The sequence below is a fragment of the Engystomops pustulosus genome, chromosome 8, assembly GCF_040894005.1.
Source record: "Engystomops pustulosus chromosome 8, aEngPut4.maternal, whole genome shotgun sequence".
NCBI classification, from domain to species: Eukaryota; Metazoa; Chordata; class Amphibia; order Anura; family Leptodactylidae; genus Engystomops; species Engystomops pustulosus.
The window spans coordinates 99,137,061-99,155,426 of NC_092418.1; the positions used below are offsets into that span (position 1 = coordinate 99,137,061).

General features: G+C 48.6%; 1 protein-coding gene across 15 annotated transcripts in view; it reads left to right on the top strand.

The window, feature by feature from the left end:
* Positions 1-18,366, top strand: part of TNS1 (tensin 1) — a 272,482-nt gene that overhangs the window by 84,042 nt on the left and 170,074 nt on the right. For all 15 annotated transcript variants that reach the window (XM_072121974.1, XM_072121970.1, XM_072121979.1 and 12 more), the window contains exons 2-3: positions 1,223-1,337; positions 14,919-14,956. In XM_072121974.1, the coding sequence (XP_071978075.1) occupies positions 1,223-1,337; positions 14,919-14,956 (153 nt within the window). The remainder of the gene's footprint in view (positions 1-1,222; positions 1,338-14,918; positions 14,957-18,366) is intronic.

Below are 18,366 nucleotides of genomic sequence, written 5' to 3' on the forward strand. Positions count from 1 at the left end.
TACATGATTTTATTTTCTCCAAGTGCTCTGGTGTGTGTTATGACACTGCTGTGCTCTGTGCATACTACAGTGAACTGCTCCACAGTCTCTCACTTGTGCTTTGAGGATAGGATGTAGCACAGAGCTAAGAGTACAGCAGTGTGAGGACACACAGCTACTGCACTTGTAGAAGCTACAATACTGGAATAGAACCTATATTCCAGTCCTGCTGCTACTGACAATATACACAAAGTTATGAACTCACATCTCACCAGGGACAATGCCTAACACTGGCTGCAGAGAACACAGAACATAACAGTGTGAGAACAGACCCTCAATGCACTTGGAAAAACTGCAGTCTGGGAATATAAATCCATATATCACAGTCTTGCTGCTCTTAGCAACATACACACAGGTCTGATTACACATCTCTCCAGGGACAGTACATAACACTGGCTCCAGAGAGCACAGAGCACAGCAGTGTGAGGTCTGATTACACATCTCTCCAGGGACAGTACATACCACTGGCTGCAGAGAGCACAGAGCACAGCAGTGTGAGGTCTGATTACACATCTCTCCAGGGACAGTACATACCACTGGCTCCAGAGAGCACAGAGAACAACAGTGTGAGGACACACCTCCAGTGCATTTAGTAAAGCTGCATTCCTGGAATATATATCCATATTTCACAGTCCTGCTGCTACTAGCAACATACACAGAAGACTGATTACACATCTCTCCAGGGACAATACATAGCACTGGCTGCAGAGAGCACAGAGCACAGCAGTGTGAGGTCTGATTACACATCTCTCCAGGGACAATACATAACACTGGCTGCAGAGAGCACAGCAGTGTGAGGTCTGATTACACAGCTCTCCAGGGACAATGCATAACACTGGCTGCAGAGAGCACAGAGCACAGCAGTGTGAGGTCTGCTTACACTTCTCTCCAGGTACAATACATAACACTGACTGCAGAGAGCACAGAACACAGCAGTGTGAGGTCTGCTTACACTTCTCTCCAGGTACAATACATAACACCGGCTGAAGTTTGTATGGTCACACCTGCTGACATGTTCCCTATGGTGCAATTCAAGAACATTATTAATTCAGGTTTTGCAAATTGCTAGAGCAGTAATGTTAGGGATCCGGGTGTCCTGGAGACATTGGATTCCGGTGCAGTAGAAGTTGCGGATTTGTTACATTTCTTTTATATTGTGACCTGATGATGTTTCTTCTCACAGCCTGAAGATCTGGAGGGACAGAATTGTCACACATTCAAGATAAAGAACTTTAAGAAGGTGAAATCCTGCAGTGTCTGCAAACAGGCCATCACCCGGGAGGGCAGCGCGTGTCGTGGTGAGTACATGCGGAGCGGCACTATATGTCACTGCTATTTGACTCCCTCTGCAGCCTCCCTGTGTAATTGTCAGGGCTGGAGGCTGGAGACCGGCTGCTATGATGTCTCCCGTACACCGCTCATAGAGTTATGGAGTTATTTTCCTCTATTTTCTATCACCCAGAGACAGAGCATCAGAGGATCTGTAAGGCAGAATAGAGAAATACTGACCCATACTGATGGGATAAAGCACTTGGGGTGAGATGGCAACTTACCACTATCTTCAGCAGCCACTATCTCTCTCCTACTCTTTCCCTCTCTTCTCCATAGACTCCTCTGTAATCTGCTACCTCTGTGAGCTGCAGATTGTTTTGCTCTGGTCAGAGATTCAGCAGAGATTTCTATGACTCTTCTCTGCTCAGTGGTTGATGTGCTGCACATACGGTGTCATCTGTTGCAGGAGGACGTGTGATGGCGTCAGTCCCTTATAGATTATACATGGAGACTCATCCATGAGCCTCTGTGTGCTCTGTCATCATCAGTCCTGGGCTTGTCTTAGAAGGTGGCGACAGAGGTTCTGCACCGGGTCCTGGCAGGTGATAATAGTCACGTATCAGGATCCGATATGATCCAGCGCCAGACAAAGACTCCATATCACAAGTGTTTCCTCCAGGCGGGCAAAGTCCGGAGTGTAATAGAGAAGCCGAACACACAGAGGCGCCATAATACCAAGACTGACCAAGGACAGGGACACGCTGACACTTGGGGGGACAGGACAGGGACACGCTGACACTTGGGGTATAGGAAAGGGACACGCTGACACTTGGGGGACAGGACAGAGGCACGTTGACACTTGGGGGACAGGGACATGCTGACACTTGGGGGACAGGACAGGGACACACTGACACTTGGGGGACAGGGACATGCTGACACTTGGGGGGGACAGGACAGGGACACGCTGACATTTGGGGGGACACATGGACACTTGGGGGACAGGGACACTGGCACGTGGGGGACAGGACAGGGACACGCTGACACTTGGGGGGACAGGGACATGCTGACACTTGGGGGGACAGGGACACGCTGACACTTGGGGGACAGGAAAGGGACACACTGACACTTGGGGGACAGGGACACGCTGACACTTGGGGGGACAGGGACACGCTGACACTTGGGGGGACAGGGACACACTCACAATAGAAAACATAAGTAATTTTTCATGTTCTGCAGCTTCCTGCTTCTGCTATTCCAGTTGTCTCCACTAGATGTCCCTGTCTTCCCTATGATGGGCACTTGGGGTTGACAATGTAATGGTTTGCACTGGGAACCAGTGTGATGATGGATTGGGACCAGTATTAATCACTTCCAGGCTTTGTAAGTCACTTCGTAGATTCTTAGAATTTTTTGGCTGAGTGTCATAAAGGTTCCAATTTTGGAGAAAACAATTTTACTGTGGAATTTAGTAAATTTAACAAAGTGGCAACACAAATCCTTTGCTTCATTCTCTGTGTAGCATCCTGGGAGGAGAGCAGTGCATTGTGGGAGCCCGGCTTATATCATTTATATTGTAAGGTCACATATTAGACAAAGGGGTGGAGCTAAACCTTGAAGCAGAATTGTTTCCAGAGTTTTGGGTGGTTCTCTGAATATTCGAGTAAAGTGACGTTGTGTCTTCTGGTCACATGTTACTTGTGTCCATCTATAGAACTGATTTATGGTTAACAAACAATGGGGCAGATTTACTTACCCGGTCCGTTCGCGATCAAGCGGCGCGTTCTCTGCGCTGGATTCGGGTCCGTCCGGGATTCTTCAAGGTAGTTCATCAGCCGTCCACCAGGTGGCGCTGCTGCGCTGAAAAGCATCTGAACGTGTTGGAGTTCACCGAGCCGGACCAAGTGAAGGTAAGCGTGTCCCAAGCGACACTTTTATTGTTTTAAATGCGGTGCTTTTTCCGAATCTGTCGGGTTTTCGCTCGGCCACGCCCCCCGATTTCCGTCGCGTGCATGCCAGCGCCGATGCGACACAATCCTTTTGCGTGCGCCAAAATCCCAGGGCAATACAGGGAAAATCGGCGCAAATCGGAAATATTCGGGTAACACGTTGGGAAAACGCAAATCGGGCCCTTAGTAAATGACCCCCAATGTTATGTATAAAAGGGAACATATAACAGCGCCCCCTGCTGGTCATAGAAGACTATTCCAGTGTTGCAGCCAGTGTTATCTATTGTCCCTGGAGAGATGTGTAATCATACATGTATGTTGTTAGTAGCAGCAGCACTGTGATATAAATTCCAGGATTGTACAGTGGCCAAGCGCACTGGGGGGGTGTCTTCAAACTGCTGTGTTCTGTGCACTCAGCAGCTAAAGTTGCGAAAGAACATATCATCAACACCCACAGGCCTGCAGATTTATAATGGAGGTGAAGGGGAACCTGTCAGCAGGACTCTGAAATATGGATTTATTATTTCAAGTTCATTGCTTCTCCAAGTGCACTAAGGGTGTGTCCTCACACTGCTGTGCTCTGTGCTCTCTACATTGAAATGCTTTGCTGCCAAAGCTTTTATTTTAAAGGAAAAAGAAACAAGCACAGCAGTGTGAGGACACTTCTCCTGCTACTAACATGCACAGTGGTATAATTACACATCTCTCCAGGGACAATACCTAAAACTAACTGCACAGAGCACAGCAGTGAAAGGAGACGCCTCCAGTGCACTTGGAGAAGTTACAGTCTTAGAATATAAATCCATAAATCCATAGATCACAGTCCTGCTGCTACAAACGCATACACAAAGCTTTACAGGGAGTTTATCTCACCCTGGCTGCAGAGAGCACAGAGCACAGCAGTGTGAGGACACACCCTCACCCAGTGCAATTCTAGAAGCAAAATCTTAGAATAGAAATCCATATTTCAGATACAAAGTACACACAGGTCTGATTATACATCTCTCCAGGGATACAATACATAATACTGTCTGTAGTCGACATGGTCACACCTGCTGACAGGTTCCCTCTACCGCTGTATTTTCCTACCTGATTCCAATATATATGTATATGTATTATCAGCCAAATTTGCTCTGATATCTCATGACATTTCGTCAATGGGGGTCAGGACAGGGGCAGAGCCATTGGGGCAGGTAGTAGGCACAGCTGACCCTGGCACCACAGGGGACCATATGGATGTGTAGGTACCAGTATTATACGTGGCAGGGATCCACGGTCACACTTCTGCAGGAGCTTGGGGGCGCAAGACGGTGCTGTAAATCCGAGGAGATGAAGGAATGTGAGAGGGATCCGGGAAAACCTGACAATCCGGGGAATGTTCTGTTTACAGATCCAGCTCGTGCACTTCCAAACAAGGCCTGGAAGGAGCGGTGGCTGCACGGCCCCTGCACATCGCCCTTTATGGCCCGATCATCCGACTGTGCTCACGCTTTAACCCCCACAATGCTGGAGCAGGACCGGACCCTACATAAGGCTTCCGGGATTCCAGAACAGATGGGTTTGTCTGCTCAATGCATCCACCGACCACCGTATTGCAATGCAGCCGGTGGCCATAGGGAGATGGGGGGCGCTGTACACTCATATCTGTCATGTGATACGGAATCACAATTTGTAGCAAATTTACTCGTTTGCAGGATATGAAGTATAACAGAATGTAGTAAGAGAATTTCTTAGGATTGTTGGGTTCTATGTTAGTCTTGGAAGGGATCTGTTAGTAGGTTTAGAGTCTCAGAACTTATCTGCTTATTTATTGTCCCTGGAGAGACGTGTAATCCAACATTTGTGTATGCTGTTAGTAGTAACAGTATTGTGATATATAGACTTATATTCCAGGAATGTAACTTCTCTAAGTGCAATGGGGGTGCGTCCTCACACTGCTGTGCTCTGTGCTCTCCGCAGACAGTGCCGGGTATTGTCCCTGGAAAGAAGAGGAATCAGACCTTTGTGTATGTTGTCAGTAGTTGTGTTCTTACCTGTACCTGCTGTTTGGCTAATCCTTTGTCATGTGACATAACACATGCCGCAGAGGGAACCCGGCAGCCATGTTTGTTTCATCCTCTGCTGTTCAGTTTCTTTCCTCCCTCCAGCAGCTTCCGCACAGCGAGACCCAGCAGGAGCGGCAGGAAGTCCATATTGTCACAACCTAAATGGACTTTTCCTCCACACTGAAAGATCGTAAAGTGAGTGCAAGACGCAGAGAAGACGACGATCCAAATACCACTGATTAACCCCATCTATGCTGCATTAAATATACTGGAGAAGATAAGAGGGAATGAAAAACCTGATATACTGTGTAGAACTAAAAGTCTCAGCTGAACTGTGTACATATATGACATTACTAATCCTGTACTGATCCTGAGTTACATCCTGTAGATCTTTTATTTTAAACCAAACATAATATATACAATAACTTACCTGCTGGTCCAGCCCCATTCACACCTAGAAAAAATAACTCAAAATACACCAAAATGAATAAACAGTAAATACCACAACCCCCACCCAACCGATTATCACATCCTAAACCAAACCAATTAACAAAGACAAACCACACCCACAAATAAACATAAATGACCATAAATACACATAAACCCACCCCACACCCTCTAATAACACACCACCCCACACAGATCACATCCCAACGGCAATACAAACCACATAAAGCTCAGGTTCGGTGCCTGCAGCCCCTACATCACTACATGCCCAGAACACAAAACAAAAATCTACAGTGCAGCATCAGCCCAACACCAGGAGAGGAGACGACAGACTAAGGGACACTAAGGGAGAACCCCCTCCAAAGGAAAGAGGCCCTCCCCGTGCCCAGCCTCTCATGCTCCAGAGAGCGCACCTTCACCAGGTCACCCAGAATGTTCCTAACCACCTCATCCACCGGGAGGATTTTACGCTGCGTCGATACTAAGCACCGTGAGTTCCACGTGTGGTACCTGACCACTAGGCTAACTAGGAATAACGTGCAGCTGTCCCGGCCACCCAGGCCTCTGAATGCTCCATAGGCCCACTCAGCATAGGAGAGACCGGCCAACCCGGGCCAATGGATGGAAGCGCCCACCCGGTTGTACACCTCTGTGTTAAAGGGGCACCGAAGCAGGAAGTGGTCCATGCTCTCCAGCAGGCCACCGCACTCCTCCCGGGGACAACCCCTTTCCTCAGAGCTCCTACACTTCAGATTGTCCCTCACACACAGCTTTCCATGGAAGCAGCGCCAAGTCACGTCCCAAAACTTCAAGGGAATGGAATTCAAAAGACCTAAACCCTCCCCAAGATCCCGACTTGGGCAATCCCTGAGGGCCAGAGGCTTCTGGAAATGGGTCAACAGAACTCGAGTTTCCTCCTCTGATACAGGCGGTACCTGTCCAGGCTCCTGAGGCTCGAGAGCTGGCGGAAGAATCTCGCCACCCTTTTCTTGACCATCTCCCACCACTCTGACTTACTGCTACAAAGGCCCAGCAATGGTACCTGGCTCTGAAGAAAGTCCTCAAAGGATCGTCTTACCTCTGCAAACAAAATTAGACAGTGGTTGGAGAATTCCACCTCAACAACAGAAACTAGTGAAGAAATGACTTCCTCCTTTAAATAAAACCTGTCTATTCTAGACCTGCAGCTACCCCTATAATAGGTGAACCCCGCGTGGCCTGGGGTGTGCCGGATGTGGACATCCACCAGGCGAGCCTCACTGGCTATGCTATTAAGAGCGACGCTATCATAAGTCAGCTTGTCTCTGGAACCTCCCCTATCCTGGGACCTCGTGACAGCATTGAAGTCTCCTCCAAAGACCACCTGCCGACTTGTAAAAAGGTAGGGCTTGATCCTCATAAAGAGACAATTCCTGTCCCACTTGGACTGGGGACCATAGATGTTAATTAGACGAAGTTCTTGTCCCTTCATGAGGACATCCAGGATCAGGCACCTCCCCATTTCTAACTCAATAACTCTCCGGCATTCTACCGGTGCGGTAAAAAGGACCGCCACTCCGCTATACGGCTCGGCCGCAAGAGACCAATAGGAAGGCCCGTGTCTCCATTCCCTCTTAGCTTTAAACACGGCCGCCAAATCTGGCAGCCTGGTCTCCTGCAAAAATAAAATGTCGGCTTCAACACGGCCGAAAAAATCAAAGGCCGCAAATCTAGCCGCATCAGACTTAATGCTGGCGACATTAAAGGACGCCAGCGTCAACGGAGTGGGTGCCGCCATCATGAGTGATTGAGTTAGACGGCTTTCTTTTTACCCATCTTACCACCACCCTCGGGAAATGAACACCCCCTTTTTAGACATATTGTGGTGTCCATCTCCCGCACCTCTGATGCTTCAGGGGCAGATCCAGGACCTGCCCCCTCATCCTCGTCTCCAGACTCTGGGCCAGTCTCCCCTCCTGAGGACCTTGACTTCCCAGGGGGAGACTCTGCACCTCCTGCAGGCCCCTCTGCCACCTCTGGCCCTTCACCCTCAGCCCCTCCATCGGCAGGAGAGGCTCCATCCAGGGCCAGGAATTGATTTGAAAGTTCGACCAGCGGGGGGTTGGTTGCACCTTCCTTAGGTACCTTAGTGAGGGAGGGAGAAGATCTGAAATCTCCCTTCGTTTTACCGTCGAAACACGATCAACGGCAGTGGGTCTTACTCACTAGCACTAGCATCAAATTGGGTCGATCGTTGATTTTGCTGTTCCCGTGTTGCACCCCAATTGGAATGAAATAAAGGATGAAGCTTTCTTAACACAGTACAAGTGTGGCTTTCAAAGAGTGCCGTCTATTCCTATTTTTCTGCACCAGTCACTCCATCACTCACTCCCAAAGCTGGTAGAGGTTCTGCAACACTCACTCCACTCACATTAGCCACTGAGGGACACAACATCGGATTTTGATGGTAACGCCAAAGCCGAACCGCCCATACTGTCCGACCTTCCGGCCGATGCCTCCCCTGCTCTCCCACTGTTACCACAAACGGAGACGGAGCCCATCGCCAAATCTGTTTTTCTCTTCTTTGGCGCAGTGTTCGCCCTGGCACAGGCACATCGCAGCTCCTCCCGGAGCCTCCTGATGGTCCTGGTCGCCTCTTTGTACTCACAGAGGTGGCTCTGGACCCGGGAGGCATAGGTGGACAAAGACTCCCGGGGCCCCTGCACTGCCCAGCCTATCCCTGCATGGTCAGCCTTACCTCTGCGAGCACTCCGCTTCATAGCTCCAGCCTTGGAAGGACCGCTCTCACCCGCACCGACATGGGCATCCAGCTTCTGGCCTTGTTGCTTCACACTAGACCCAGGGGAAGTAGGAGCCGCATTGCTAGGACTCCTGGTGGAACGTCTCACCCCTGAGTCCTCCATAGCGCTGGCCGGTTGCTGTCCTCTTCTGCCTCCCGCCGGCCTGGCCCGGGAAGCAGGAGCCTGGGAGTCGTCTCCCTCGCTCATCCCAGGAACCTAACTCCCTCCCTGGGAGAGGAGAGAGCAGACCCTGCTGCTGGCGCAGTTACTGTGTACATTGTGTCTTCTACCTGAATCATAGGAAATACTTATCATTTATGAAGATGACGATTTCCAGTTTGCAGATTCCCACAGCAAGAAATGTGAAAACTCTGAATATGTAGGAAGTACAGATTGTGATTTCAGCTCTGAAGCCTCCTCATAATGCACTTATGTTATGGAGATCTTTATACAACATGATGCTTTTGCAGGAGTTGTGATGATCGGTGACCATTGTGCTGCTGTCCCTTTCTCTGGTGCAGGTGGGGTCCAGGCTGTGGGATGGTGGGTGACACAGGGTCAGGGGGGATAATACTGACCTCGGATCTTCGCTGTAATAGATTGTTATTAGTAAACGGAAAGGGAACAAAGACCCCACCTAGCGAGAGCAGAGGAAACGCAACAATGAGCTTGTGTTATTTCATGGCGCGGCACCTCTAAGGCCTCTTAAAGGGACGGTACATCACAGAAGTCACATACTGAATCTGTATATGACAGTTACTTCTGATCTCTTGGGATTTTAAAGATTCATTCATTTACCTATAATGCAACTAAAGAATTGTCTTTGGGCCCGTGGGTCAGGCAGGTCCCATTTTAAAGCAGTAAGGATGCCCATACAGTTAGAGCAATCGCTCTACACTTGGCAGCTATACACTTGGCATAACTTTGGTTGTGGACACAAAGAACCAAATACCCTGTTTTAATTATTTTCAACAGAATATTTCTATGTGACATCAGTTTTTAGGCCATTTGACAGTCCCAGGTGCGATGAGATCTCTAAGTATCAGGTCTATAAACCCGATACATTGCTCCAAATCCCCTGCATAGACACACAATTACAGCACATTTGAAAATTCTATTTGCCACAAGTCACCACTAGGGGGAGCACAGAAGCTTTGAGCATAGTGATAGAACAGGACGTGGAGTCCTGTGGCTAAGGAGAATTTTATCATTGTTCATCTATTGCAATTTTTCATAAAAACAAGTCATTTGCTTGTGCTGACCGGCTCCTCAGGTCCTAAGAAGCCAAATCGCTAAAGGGGCATAAAAGTGGTACAAAAATTGGATGAAATGTTGCTTGGCCCTGGCCATTGAGGGGTTAACATACTAATATTTTAGTAACTTCCTTTGATTAAGTGAATTTCTGTAATTCAATTACAACTGCAATTACCCGAGTCCTTCTATATCTGCGGCTACTGGACATGTGGAGAATTTCCTGAGTCGCTTTGTAACAAATATGGTGCTGTCTGTAGTCACCGATCAACAGGCCCCTGATGCAGAACAGAAACTTGTCTGGATATGACACCCCCTGATCACACAGAGGACACGACACAGGAGCAACCCGACCGGAGACTGACAAATCATGACTCCAGAGAGAGGGTCACAGGGTGACAGTGACTACATATAGGGGCACATGCTGCATCCTAAATACTGCGCGGATCAAATAGGGAGCTCTGTGGATAAGGAGTAAGGTCAGCTAAACATGAGTGAGTGCAGCTCTGGAGTATAATACAGGATGTAACTCAGGATCAGTACAGGATAAGTAATGTCATGTATGTACACAGTGACTGCACCAGCAGCACAATAGTGAGTGCAGCTCTGGGGTATAATACAGGATGTAACTCAGGATCAGTACAGGATAAGTAATAGCATGTATGTACACAGTGACTGCACCAGCAGCAGAATAGTGAGTGTAGCTCTGGGGTATAATACAGGATGTAACTCAGGATCAGTACAGGATAAGTAATAGCATGTATGTACACAGTGACTGCACCAGCACCAGAATAGTGAGTGCAGCTCTGGAGTATAATACAGGATGTAACTCAGGATCAGTACAGGATAAGTAATGTCATGTATGTACACAGTGACTGCACCAGCAGAATAGTGAATGCAGTTCTGGTGTATAATACAGGATGTAACTCAGGATCAGTACAGGATAAGTAATGTCATGTATGTACACAGTGACTGCACCTGCAGCAGAATAGTGAGTGCAGCTCAGGGGTATAATACAGGATGTAACTCAGGATCAGTACAGGATAAGTAATGTCATGTATGTACACAGTGACTGCACCAGCAGCAGAATAGTGAGTGCAGCTCTGGGATATTATACATTGGTCTGTGTAACCCTTTGCACTTAGTACTTGGCAGTGACTTGTGGCCGCTGTCTTTGCTCCTGGTTGGTTCCCGCTTTGTCTCGGAGCGGTACAGTCGGGGTCTCACCTAAACTTGCTGTTTCCTATGTAAAGTCTCTCTGGGTTCTGTCAGGTGCAGCCGCCCCGCTCCAGGACAAAGAAGAGCTTGTCAGGCCGCGGTGCAGCTCCTATGTATGTGCAGGGCAGGACGTGTATTGGGGGTGGGGGGTGTCACCTGGACCCTCGGCTGCCGCTTTTATGTGGAGTCATTTGCGTTCTGCTCTGGTTACAATTTACAAGGTGTAAGATTAAACTACGCAGGTCATGGCGCAAGCGAGAGGTGGTCGGGGGATGGAGGCGGACAGGGGTCTTATGAGGAGGTCACTGCCATCTCACCAATACTCAGCATCCGCACAAGCTCTGAGGATGATGAGAATTGGAGGTGCGAGAAAATACTGAGATCTCGGTGGAAGATACGAGTGACCTTATATACTATATGCACAGAACTGAATTTAAAGTTGCCTCCACTAGGGGGCGCTTACTGCATACAGATTTCTTATTAAGCTTAAAAGATGACTGCATGACCTCTAGTGGTGACTGCGTGTACTCTACGGATTTATATTCTAGGATTGTAGCTCCTCTAAGGTACCTCACACTGCTGTGCCACGCGATCGCTCCGCCAAGCTGCTCTACACGCTTTCCTTTCTGTTCTCAGCAACTGCTGTAGTTACAGTGTTTCTCAGACCCTTGTCACATACCGTGAATACAGAGCTTAGCAGTGTGAGGACTCATCCCTATACACTTAGAGAAGGTACAACCCTGGAATATAAATCCCTATATCACAGTCCTGCTGCTACTAACAACTTACAGAAAGGTCTGATTACACATCTCTCCAGGGACAGTACATAACATTGGCTGCAGAGAGCACAGAGCACAGCAGTGTGTGGTCTGATTACACATCTCTCCAGGGACAGTACATAACACTGGCTGCAGAGAGCACAGAGCACAGCAGTGTGAGGTCTGATTACACATCTCTCCAGGGACAATACATAACACTGGCTGCAGAGAGCACAGAGCACAGCAGTGTGAGGTCTGATTACACATCTCTCCAGGGACAATACATAACACTGGCTGCAGAGAGCACAGAGCACAGCAGTGTGAGGTCTGATTACACATCTCTCCAGGGACAATACATAACACTGGCTGCAGAGAGCACAGAGCACAGCAGTGTGAGGTCTGATTACACATCTCTCCAGGGACAATACATAACACTGGCTGCAGAGAGCACAGAGCACAGCAGTGTGAGGTCTGATTACACATCTCTCCAGGGACACTACATAACACTGGCTGCAGAGAGCACAGAGCATAGCAGTGTGAGGTCTGATTACACATCTCCCCAAGGACAATACATAACACTGGCTGCAGAGAGCACAGAGCACAGCAGTGTGAGGTCTGATTACACATCTCTCCAGGGACAATACATAGCACTGGCTGCAGGGAGCACAGAGCACAGCAGTGTGAGGTCTGATTACACATCTCTCCAGGGACAATACATAACACTGGCTGCAGAGAGCACAGAGCACAGCAGTGTGAGGTCTGATTACACATCTCTCTAGGGACAATACATAACACTGGCTGCAGAGAGCACAGAGCACAGCAGTGTGAGGTCTGATTACACATCTCTCCAGGGACAATACAGAACACTGGCTGCAAAGTACATTGATAGGTCAGTGGCTAGAATCCTCTCTGCTTCTGTCTTATTATTGCCTATTTATATATATATGAGACTGCAGTGCTGTATGTAACATAACATTGCTGCACATTCTATATAAGGGCTGGGATTCCTGTGCAGTGTGTCTGTGCAATGTCCTCATAATTCAGGAAGGGTGATAGATTTGTATGGTTCGCCAGACCCTCTGAGACAAATTCCTGGGGCGTGTGGGGGGATTATGGGGATTGTTTGTTTTTGCATTAAAAAGATTCAGTCCACGAAATTGAGGCCCCCCGGCAGTTCCTCCTGGGGGTCCGCTCTTATTGTAATATCCATGTAGTCTCTAGCGCCCTCCTGTGGCTCATCCTGAGGGTTTGCTCTTACTGTATTATCCATGTAGTCTCTAGCGCCCCCCCCAGTGGGTCATTTTGGGGGTTGGCTTTTACTTTATTATCCATGTAGTCTCTACTGCCCCCCTGTGGCTCATCCTGGGGGTCAGCTCTTACTGTATTATCCATGTAGTCTCTAGCGCCCCCCCCCCCCCCCCCGAGTGGCTCATCCTGGGGGTCCGCTCTTACTGTATTATCGATGTAGTCTTTGGCGCCCCCCTGTGGCTCATCCTGGGGGTCCGCTCTTACTGTAATCTCCATGTTGTCTCTAGCGCCCCCCAGTGGCTCTTTTTGAGGGTCCGCTGTTACTGTATTATCCATGTAGTCTCTAGCGACCCCCCAGTGGCTCGTCCTAAGTGTCCGCTCTTACTGTATTATCCATGTGGTCTCTAGCGCCCCCCGAGTGGCTCATCCTGAGGGTCCGCTGTTACTGTATTATCCATGTTGTCTCTATTGCCCCCCTCTGGCTCATCCTGGGGGTCCGCTCTTACTGTATTATCCATGTAGTCTCTAGCGCCCCCGAGTGGCTCATCCTGAGGGTCCGCTCTTACTGTATTATCCATGTAGTCTCTGGCACCCCCGAGTGGCTCATCCTGAGGGTCCGCTGTTACTGTATTATCCATGTTGTCTCTACTGCCCCCCTCTGGCTCATCCTGGGGGTCCGCTCTTACTGTATTATCCATGTAGTCTCTAGCGCCCCCCGAGTGGCTCATCCTGAGGGTCCGCTCTTACTGTATTATCCATGTAGTCTCTGGCGCCCCCCTGTGGCTCATCCTGAGGGTCCGCTGTTACTGTATTATCCATGTTGTCTCTACTGCCCCCCTCTGGCTCATCCTGGGGGTCCGCTCTTACTGTATTATCCATGTAGTCTCTAGCGCCCCCCTCTGGCTCATCCTGGGGGTCTGCTCTTACTGTATTATCCATGTAGTCTCTAGCGCCCCCCTCTGGCTCATCCTGGGGGTCTGCTCTTACTGTATTATCCATGTAATCTCTAGCGCCCCCGAGTGGCTCATCCTGAGGGTCCGCTCTTACTGTATTATCCATGTAATCTCTAGTGCCCCCCAGTGGCTCATCCTGGGGGTCCGCTCTTACTGTAATATCCCTGTAGTCTCTGGCGCCCCCATGTGGCTCATCCTGGGGGTCTGCTCTTACTGTAATATCCCTGTGGTCTCTAGCGACCCCTCAGTGGCTCATCCTGGGGGTCCGCTCTTACTGTAATATCTCTGTAGTCTCTAGCGCCCTCCGAGTGGCTCATTCTGAGGGTCCGCTCTTACTGTAATATCCCTGTAGTCTCTATCACCCCCCGAGTGGCTCATTCTGAGGGTCCGCTCTTACTGTATTATCCATGTAGTCTCTAGCGCCCCCCCGTGGCTCATCCTGAGGGTCCGCTCTTACTGTATTATCCATGTAGTCTCTAGCAACCCCCAATGGCTCATCCTGGGGGTCCGCGCTTACTGTAATATCCCTGTAGTCTTTAGCGACAACCAGTGGCTCATCTTGAGGGTCCACTCTTACTGTAATATCACTGTATTCTCTAGCGTCCGTCTGTGGCTCATCCTGAGGGTCCGCTCTTACTGTATTATCCCTGTAGCCTCTAGTGCCCCAGTGGCTCATCCTGGGGGTCCGCTCTTACTGTAATATCCCTGTAGTCTTTAGCGCCCCCCAGTGGCTCATCTTGAGGGTCCGCTCTTACTGTAATTTAACTGTAGTCTCTAGCGCCCCCCTGTGGCTCATCCTGAGGGTCCGCTCTTACTGTATTATCCATGTAGTCTCTAGCGCCCCCCTGTGGCTCATCCTGAGGGTCCGCTCTTACTGTAATATCCCTGTGGTCTCTAGCGCCCCCCACACTTTTCTTGCTGACACTTTTGTAATGCAACGTTTTCTTCTTTTGTTTTGCAGTCTGCAGACTGTCATGTCACCGCAAATGTGAAGCCAAGGTAAGACCCTCCCTTACTTCATCCTATCAGATTCGATTTGGGGTCGCTCTTAAGTGATTTTCTTCATCACAAATATCATTTTATGGAAGATAATTGTTATCAACCAATTTATTATTTGAAACACGTGTGCACCAAATAACACACCTTTGTACACAATCTGTATAAATTCTTCTAGCGTTGTGAGTACACAGTTCATACAATTTCTGTGTAGTGGGATATTGCACCTCCCTACTTATTGTTATGAAGGGGATGAAGGGGAAGCGACCCTGAATAAAATATTGCTGTAAGCAGATAACGCGCACTGAGCTCTGAACTTGTAGCTCCATATGCAGATAATATCCCCTGAGCTCTGAACCTGCTGCTGTACAAGCAAGGAACAACAAATAATCTCTAAACCTGAAGCTCAGTTAGCGGGAAATACCCTTTTAGCTCAGAACATAAAGCTCCACAATCAAGAAATGCTCACAAAGTTCTGAACTTGTAGTTCCACAAGCACATAAGCAAAAAACACCCCCTGAGCTGTAAATCTTCAGCTTCCTCTTCATCAAGATCTGTTCCTGCAGCTCTTCAAGTAGGAAATGTCCCCTAATGATGTGTCATTTACGAATGAGCAGACTCTAAAGTCCAGCTCTTTTGTGTGAACGATGATGGCTCACTCAACCCTGGCCCTAATCGGGTTAAAAGTAGCGTGGAGAGGGGCAATTAGCTGGGCTGAGGCGCAATATTATACATTTAATGGAAATCTACCATTTGTCTTCATGTCATTATGAAGAAAACATACTTTGAGAATACTGTAGTGACACTGATGCAGAAACATATCTTGTTTAATCCCTGAACTGAGTGGTTTTGCTGAAAAACTGTTATAAAAATATTGTAAATGGGGTTCTGTCCCTTCTGTGGCTGCCCCAGCACTCTCCTCACCCTATTTATGCCCTGCACCAGCCTTGTCCCCCCCAGCATAAGCTGAGAATAAGTCATCAATGTGTTGTCCCTGACAGGCAGAAGTAATCAATCACTGCACCATCCCCCAGCTGCTGCATATGAGTCATCCAGCTCAGGTCCATTAGTCCTGTCTGGACAGTTCAGGCAGCTCCTGTGTATGTGGAAATAATGGGGCACATTTACTTACCCAGTCCTGTCGCGATTCCCACCGTGCGTTTTCCCATGAGGATTCGGGTCTGCCGCGATTCACTTACATAGTGCATCCAATTTTCGCATCTGTCACTTCCCCCGCTGATTTTTGCCGAAGTTCACCTTTTTCTTCCCGGTGCATGTGAGTGCTGATCGTGCGACACAATTTGCTTTTTAAATTCCGCGGTTTGTCCGAATCTGTCGGGTTGTCCGACGTCCACGCCCCCCGATTTGTGTCGCATGCAAGCTAGCGCCGATGCGACACAATCCGATCGCGGGCGCCAAAAACCCGGGGCCATTCAGGACACAATGGAAAAAAATTGCGAAACCCGATGAAAATGTGGCCCAATGTGTTTATGTACGGCAGCCAGGGCACCCAGCTTTCCCAAGATCCTGAATTTTATATTTGTTTTTTGAGCACTCAGTTCAGGGATTAAACAAGATATGTTTCTGCAACAGTGTAGCTACAGCATTCTCAAGGTATGCTTGGTTCATAATGCATAAAAACAAATGGTCGATTTCCTTTACAAGGAAGCCGTTCAGGAGATAAAAGAACCATCGGTTTTTAGTGAGCGGTACCTAAAGATCCAGCTCACTAAAAATTACTGGACTTCCCATCACTATCCCCTAAGCTGATAATGTGTAGTTCTACAAGCAAGGAACAACACCTGAGCTCTGAATGTGCAGCTCATCAATCAGGAGACTTCCCCTGAGCTCTGAACCTGCAGCTCCATTAGCAGTACAAATCATTTGGGTTTAATATTTTAATCTGTGTATAAAGCATTTGTACTTGTGGAATTCTGGGTAAAAAGTAGGAAAATGGTGCTTTAAAGTAGATGTATTCTTTACAAGTGGAGCAGAGCTGACACCTCTGAAAGATGAGTGTGACAAGACGCACACTTGACCTGCGCCCTCATTATTAATGTTTAATTTAGCGTAACCCCCCAGCCCCCAGCCCCCCTAATAATTCTCAGACATAGAATCATCTGTTCTGTTCTGGAGCGTTTGTCCGGGGTGTGATTCACACAGTCCAGGTTCAGCATTCCGGGACGTCTGTCATCTGATCGCCCCTGCGTCCGCAGACGACTTTGTTATGAGAAGTGATTGTTGTGTCCTGCGTGGAGGTGCTGGGAGGGACGTCTGGAGGTATCACACAGGAGACTGTGTGCCACGGGAGAAATATACAGCGTGGCCTGTGGTCTGCAGGACTGGCAGTGCATTCTGGGAGTCAGCTTGATACATTGTAACTGCCCTGATACATCACAGACTGCAGACAATTGTAGCAAATGTGGCCTTTGGATGCAAACTAGAATCCCCGCCATTCACTGACAGCAAGCAAGGACTAAACAAGGTCTTTTATCATGAAATCAGTATATTATATATAATTGGGAGCGGGTCTTGAAAGGCGACCTGTCAGCAGGAGGGAGGATGTGGACTACATGCAGTGTTATGTATGGTCCCTGGAGAGATGTGTTATCAGACCTTTGAGTATAGTTGTTAGTAGCAGCAGGACTGTCACATATGAATTCTATTCTATGATTGTACCTACTCTAAATGCATTGGGACATGTCCTCACACTGCTGTGCTCTGTGCTCTTTCTTTGTTCTGTGGTACTATTGTAGTATTCACCTACAAGCTGTTTCAGATTTTAATAATAGCCAAGGGGAGGGGCTTCATATAGAGCAGCTCACTGCACAGAACACAGCAGTGTCAGGATACACCCCGAGTGCATTTGGAGAAAATACAATCCTGGATTATAAATCCATGTATCACAGTCCTGCTGCTACTAACAACATACACAAAGGTCTGATTATACATCTCTCCAGGGACTATACCTAACACTGGCTGTGTAAATGGTCACACCTGCTGACAGGTTCCCTTTAGTGACCTGTTCGGCTCTGCTTCATTCCTATAGATGTGCATAGTTTATGAATCGTGTTGCAGTTTTTTGGGGGGGTCCGTGGCCTCTTTGTGCAGTCATCCAGCGATGCATTCCTGCGCTGGACCTGCTGACACGCTGTGAGCCCAGGACCCGTGTGCTGGCGCAGGGGGCGGCCTGTCCCGACATTGCTGGCATCTGGTCAGTGTTACTAAAGCACCGACCTGTACGGTATAACGTGAGACCCCCGGGAGCAGGGAAGGGGGGGGTCTGAGCTACAAACACTGGGTCTGTTGAGCAGCGGCCCGCTTGGTGCCAGCGCTTTCTCCTTTCACTCCCAAATTAGTCATTTCTGTGTTTTTCTTAGTAAATCTAAGCATCTATTTTTGGAAGCTTGTAC